This window comes from Budorcas taxicolor, chromosome 3, assembly GCF_023091745.1.
Source record: "Budorcas taxicolor isolate Tak-1 chromosome 3, Takin1.1, whole genome shotgun sequence".
Classification (NCBI taxonomy): Eukaryota; Metazoa; Chordata; class Mammalia; order Artiodactyla; family Bovidae; genus Budorcas; species Budorcas taxicolor.
Window position 1 is genome coordinate 18,518,005 of NC_068912.1, and position 6,435 is coordinate 18,524,439.

At 45.4% G+C, this 6,435-nt stretch overlaps 1 protein-coding gene across 1 annotated transcript; it reads left to right on the forward strand.

Annotated features, from left to right (window-relative positions):
- Positions 1–5,158: 5,158 nt before the first annotated feature.
- Positions 5,159–5,422, forward strand: LOC128045468 (late cornified envelope protein 3B-like). Its single transcript, XM_052637963.1, has one exon. The coding sequence runs from the start codon at positions 5,159–5,161 to the stop codon at positions 5,420–5,422; it is 264 nt and encodes an 87-aa protein (XP_052493923.1).
- Positions 5,423–6,435: the final 1,013 nt, after the last annotated feature.

Sequence of the window (6,435 nt, forward strand, 5' to 3'; positions counted from 1 at the left end):
AATTGATGCTTTTGAACTGTGGTGTTGGAGAAGACTCTTGAGAGTCCCTTGGACTGCAAGGAGATCCAACCAGTCCATTCTGAAGGAGATCAGCCCTGGGTTTTCTTTGCAAGGAATGACGCTAAAGCTGAAACTCCAGTACTTTGGCCACCTCATGCGAAGAGTTGACTCATTGGAAAAGACTTTGATGCTGGGAGGGATTGGGGGCAGGAGGAGAAGGGGACGACCGAGGATGAGATGGCTGGATGGCATCAGTGACTCGATGGAAGTGAGTCAGGGTGAACTCCGGGAGTTAGTGATGGACAGGGAGGCCTGGCGTGCTGCAATTCATGGGGTCGCAAAGAGTTGGACACCACTGAGCAACTGAACTGAACTGAGTTTTTCTCATTCTATTGTTTTACTCTGTTTCTTTACATTGATCAGTTAGGAAGGCTTTCTTATCTCTCCTTGCTATTCTTTGGAACTCTGCATTCACATGGAAATATTTCTCCTTTTCTCCTTTGTCTTTCACCTCCTTTCTTTTCTCAGCTATTTATGAGGTCTCCTCAGACAATCATTTTGTCTTTTGCATATCTTTTACTTGGGAATGGTTTCAGTGAACCTCCTGTTCAGTGTTACAAACCTCAGCCCATAGTTCTTGAGGCACTCTGTCAATCAGATGTAATCTTTTGAATCTATTTGTCACTTCCACTGTGTAATTGTAAGGGATTTGATTTAGGTCATACTTGAATGAATAGTGGTTTTCCCTGCTTTACTCAATTTAAGTCTGAATTTTGCAATAAGAAGTTCATGATCTGAGCCACATTCAGCTTCCAGTCTTGTTTTTGCTGACTCTTATAGAGCTTCTCCATCTTCTGCTGCAAAGAATATAATCAATCTGATTTCAGTATTGACTATCTGGTGGTGTCCATGCGTAGAGTTGTCTCTTGTGTTGTTGGAAGAGGATGTTTGCTATGACGTTCTATTGGCAAAACTCTACTAGCCTTTGCCCTGCTTCATTTTGTACTCAAGGCCAAACTTGTCTGTTACTCCAGATATCTTTTGACTTCCTACTTTTGCATTTCAGTACCCTATGATGAAAAGGACATCTTTTTTTTTTTTTTTTGGTGTTAGTTCTAGAAAGTCTTGTAGGTCATCATTGAACTATTCAACTTCAGCTTCTTTGGCATTAGTGGTTGGGGCATAGACTTGGATTACCATGCTATTGAATGGTTTGCCTTGGAAATGAACAGAGATCAGTCATTTTTGAGACTGCACCCAAGTACTACACTTCAGACTCTTTTGTTGACTATGGAGGCTACTCCATTTCTTCTAAGGGATTCTCGCCTGCAGTAGTAGATATAATGATCATCTGAATTAAATTCACCCATTCCAGTCCATTTTAGTTCACTGATTCTTAAAATGTCGATGTTCACTCTTGCCATCTCCTGTTTGACCACTTCCAGTTTACCTTGATTCATGGACCTAACATTTCAGGTTCCTATGCAATATTGTTCTTTACAGCATCAGAATTTACCTCCATCACCAGTCTCATCCACAACTGGGCATTATTTTTGCTTTGGCTCAGCTTCTTCATTCTTTCTGGAGCTCTTTCTCCTCTATTCTCCAGTAGCATTTTGGGCACCTACTAACCTGGGGTATTCATCTTTCAGTGTCATATCTTTTCATCTTTTCATACTATTCTCAATTTCATACTCAATTCAATTCAACTCAATTCCATAATGTCTAACTCAATTAGCTTTTAGCCTTGTCCCATTGCTTCTGTTTTCCCATTAAAAATTATTAGGATACCCTATCACAGAAGTACCTCTGTTTTCTTTTAGTACCCCATCCAAAAGAAAACTTCATTTCCTTGAACCCTTGGGCTTCCCTTGTGGCTCAGCAGGTAAAGAATCTACCTGCAATGCAGGAGACCTGGGTTCGATCTCTAGGTTGGAAAGATTCCCTGGAGAAGGGAAAGGTTACTCACTCCAGTATTTAGGCCTGGAGAATTCCATGGACTGTATAGTACATGGGGTCACAAAGAGTCGGACATGACTCAGCAACTTTCACTTCACTTGAGCCCTACCCCAAAATTACCTAACACAAACCCAAATTCTTTAGCGAGCACCTCTTAATGTTTCCCCATCATGTACTATATCATTGCAGCAAGCCAATCAACATAACTTTGTTCTACTGTATGTGCACTCCTGGTGGTCTTTGCATGGGGAATATAGATGATGCTCAACAAAAGTTTATTAAGTAAAGGAAATGACTTAAAGGAGAAAGAATTACATAGGAGGGTTGGTGGGACAGTTAGTAAGGGGAAGGGACTCAAGGCAAATATCAACCTGTGAGAAGAAAGACGAAAGGTGGTGTCTCCATCCAAAGTCACAGACCAGGAACCACGATGGGCACTTTAGAAGATCTGAGCTCCCTAGGACCATGCCATCATTATAACGGCCATTTTCCTGCCTAGCATTCTCTTAGCCTCCATCACCAGCAAAGCTAGGAGAGCTAGCTATGAGGTTTTCAATACTGTATGTCCCACTTCAGTATTATCACTAGTCTCATGTGAGAAAGGACCAGTTCCACCATTCACTAGTAATTCCTTCGAATGCACCATCAATTGGTGGGTCCTCAACAACATGAGGGAAGTGGATACTCCAGCATAGTCCTAGGACTAAGCCTACTTATTCCCTCAACAAGAGATGCCTTCTTAAGACAGGAGAATATCAGCACGGAAGGTCAGTGCCAACTCTGACTCTTTCCCATTCCCTCGTCCCCAAGTTACTATTCCTTATGTACCAATGCAATTCATTCTGCCATACACAACTCAAAATAAAATAGGGAACCCCCAGGCTTTAAAGTAGGTAAGCTGTAAAGTGCAAATCTGTATAGGGAATTTTGTACCTAAAAGCAAGAAAATACAGAAAATAATCACATATATTTACCATAAATATATTTCATTTAAAAATGTGTTTAATTTAAGTATAAATAATTAAATTTATGTTGTACTTCTGAATGTATTTTTTTGGAAACAAACAGCAAAATGCAGCTATTGTGATAGTAGAGATGAAATCAATGGCAAATTCATCTCTAGTACTTGAAAAAAAAATCCAGGAGGGGGGCTTCCCTGGTGGCTCAGTGGCAAAGAATCCTGCCAATGTGGGAAACATGAGTTTGATCCCTGGTCCAGGAAGATCCCACATGCCATGGAAAAAATAAGCTCTTGGATGTGTACTCAGGTGCTCAGTCACATCTGACTCTTTGGGACTTCATGGACTCTAGCCTGCCAGGCTCCTCTCTCCATGGGAATTTTTAGGCAAGAACACTGGAGGGGGTTGCCATTCCTTCCTCTAGGGGATCTTCCTGACCCAGGGATCAAACCCGCATCTCCTGCAACATCTGCACTGACAGTGGATTCTTTACCACTGAGCCACCTGGAAAGCCCAACTAAGCCTGAGCACCACAACTACAGAACCTGGGCTCTAGAGTGCAGGGGCTGCAACTGCTGAAGCCTGCGCACCCTGGAACCTGTACTCTGCAACAAGAGAAGCCACTGCAATGAGAAGTCAGCACACAGCAGCTAGAAGGTAGCCCCTGCTCGCCACAACTAGAGAAACACCCGCACAGCAACAAAGACCCAGAACAGCCAAAAAATAAATAGATAAAGAAAATCATTTTAAAAATGCAATGGAAAAATGGGATTCAGGTTTTATACAAACCTGAGAAACTCTCAGATCTGTTCTATTAAATGTGATGTATATAATATCACCATCATCATCAGCCTCATCAACAGCATCATATTGAACAAATCATCTGCATGACTCTCATCAATCATCTGAAGCATTTCACACTCCTAGATCATTTTATTTTTTATAGTCAATATCATTGTATCTCACAGGAAACTAACTATGGGAAAACTGGATTTTTCTCATAAGTATGAGTCTTGTGATCTCAACTATTCTGAGTCCTTTTGATACTTAAAACTGTTCGTTTATATAATTCTCTCTTAGTTCTCTCAAGGGGTCTCTCTGCATCCCATCCTACATCTGTTGCCCAACACATCTCATCTCCAGGGTCCAGTAGTCTCAGACCACTCAATATCTCCAGATATCAGGAGTCAATTACATCTGAAAACATCATTACCCTTGAAAATATGCAAAAATAAGACAGTGGCATTTGGAGACAACTGTATCACAGGATAAATCACACCGTATCAGACATGTGTGTTTGTTTCTGTGAAGTCTGTCCACTTAAACTTGAAATGTTCAAGGTCAGGAAATATGTCACTTATATCTCTACAGCCTCACATTTCTTCATTCAGCAAAGATGCAAGAGGCAGAGCTGAAATTAAAGCATCTGAGCTGCATGAATGAAAGGAGAAATGGCAGGTCCCCAACACACCTAGGGAGTCGTCATCCACGTTTCCTGATTCCCTCTCACCTGACATCTTGGCAAGGATGCAGGAAGAAGCTGGAAACCCAGGATGGGAGTGTGTGTCACCCTCCCCCTGGTTGTGAAAGCAGCAGGATGCTCGGGCTGTGCATCACACACCCAGAACAGAATAAAAGGGCTCCTGCCCTGGGCTCCACATCCACAGCTTCCTCAGGAGCATCCTTCTCCTGCTTCCACTGCAGCGGTGAGTGACTGGAGGGGATAGAGCCTCAGCAGGGAGCGTGGCAGAGATAAACTTGGGGTTGGTGGGGAAGAGAGAAGCAGAGGTGTCTGTGGAGGCAGCAAGAAGGGGACTTTGGAGAGCAGCTGGGGGCAGGGCAGGGGACAGTAAGCAACACTGTGGGAGGAATCAGGGTCTAGGACACACCAGAACCCTGGCTCTCAGCATCTCCCCACTCATCATTCTGAAACACATACACACACAGACATCCTCCAGGGGTCACTTCCCAGTGTGGTGTATTTGCCTCTCTGTTTCTATGGGGCCCACTTAGAGGATGACAGCATGGTTCTGGGAGTAGAGAGTGAGGGAACTGTCTTGCCAGGTCAGTTGAACTTGAGATCCATTTCTATTTTTCTCCTGAACATCACAGCTCAGAAGGCAGCTGGGATTAGGAGCATAGGCCCTAGTAAGACCACTCACAGGGGAGACAGTGGCCTGGAGCTTGTGCGCTGATCTTTTCTCCTTGAATGTGTCCAGGCTCCCTGACCTCCCGCCGAGATGTCCTGCCAGCAGAACCAGCAGCAGTGCCAGCCCCCTCCCAAGTGCCCCTCCCCCAAGTGCCCCCCAAAAAGCCCAGCACAGTGTCTGCCTCCAGCCTCCTCAGGTTGTGCCCCCACCTCTGAAGGCGGCTGCTGCCTGGGCCCCCACAGGCGCCGCAGGTCCCACCGCTGCCGGCGCCAGAGCTCCGACTCCTGCGATGGTGACGGTGGTCTGCAGTCCGGGCGCTCTGGCTGTGGCCAGGGATCTGGAGGCTGCTGCTGACCTGGCCCCTTGATGCTGAGACATGCGATTTCAGAGGAAACAAGAATCCAAAGACTTTGTCAGCCTAGTGTGTTCCCTCCTAATACCCCAGTCTCCGAGCCCTTGGCCAGTGCTGAGATGCTCCTGAAGAGAGGCTGAGCCCTCCACAGTGGCTCTTGCTATCCACTCTCCAGGAGCCTACGGGGTTTCCAGCTCATCTCTGCAGGAAATTATAGTATCTGCCCCCTTGATTGTCATCACCCCTGTCTGACCCTATGAAAGAATAAAGTTTTTGTTTCCTCTGCATCCTAGACTGTCTGTGACTTTGCTGCAGCGCAGGCTGTTCTGTGGGAGAAGGAAATGGCAAACCACTCCAGTATTCTTGTCTAGGGAATCCCATGGACAGAGGAGTCTGGCAGGCAACAATCCATGGGATTACAAGAGGCTTATTTGGGTTTCCCTGGTGGCTCAATGGTAAAGAATCCGTCTGCCAGTGCAGGAGATGCCTGTTCGATCCCTGGGTCCAGGAAGATCCCCTGAAGAAGGAAATGGCAAGCCGCTCCAGTATTCTGGCCTGGGAAATCCCACAGACAGAGGAGCCTGGTGGGCTACAGTCCTTGGGGTCGAGAAAAAGTTGGACATGACTGAGCAGCTAAACAATAGCAGGCTGCTCTGTGAGTCTCTCTCCCCTCTGCTCCTCCAGCCACCACCACTTTGCATAAGAAATAATACACTGATTCTAGACCAGAAAACTTAACAGCTCCAATTCCTCCAAAAGGGCTTGTAGGAAAATTTATGTTGGTTCAGGAAGGGGAGAGGGGTTACTGGTTTTGACCCCACACCAATGAAAGGCCTTATTGCCCACTAAGTAATGGTGTGAGAAGTGCTCTGACTCCAAATCAGACTTCTCAGGGAGGTGACCACCACCACCAGAACATAAAAGGCAATTCCAGGATCCCCAGTGAAGAGACAGGGATTGGGAGTTGAAGAATCCAAAATCAGCAGAAAAGTTGTTGAGAGACCAGAGGAGGAAT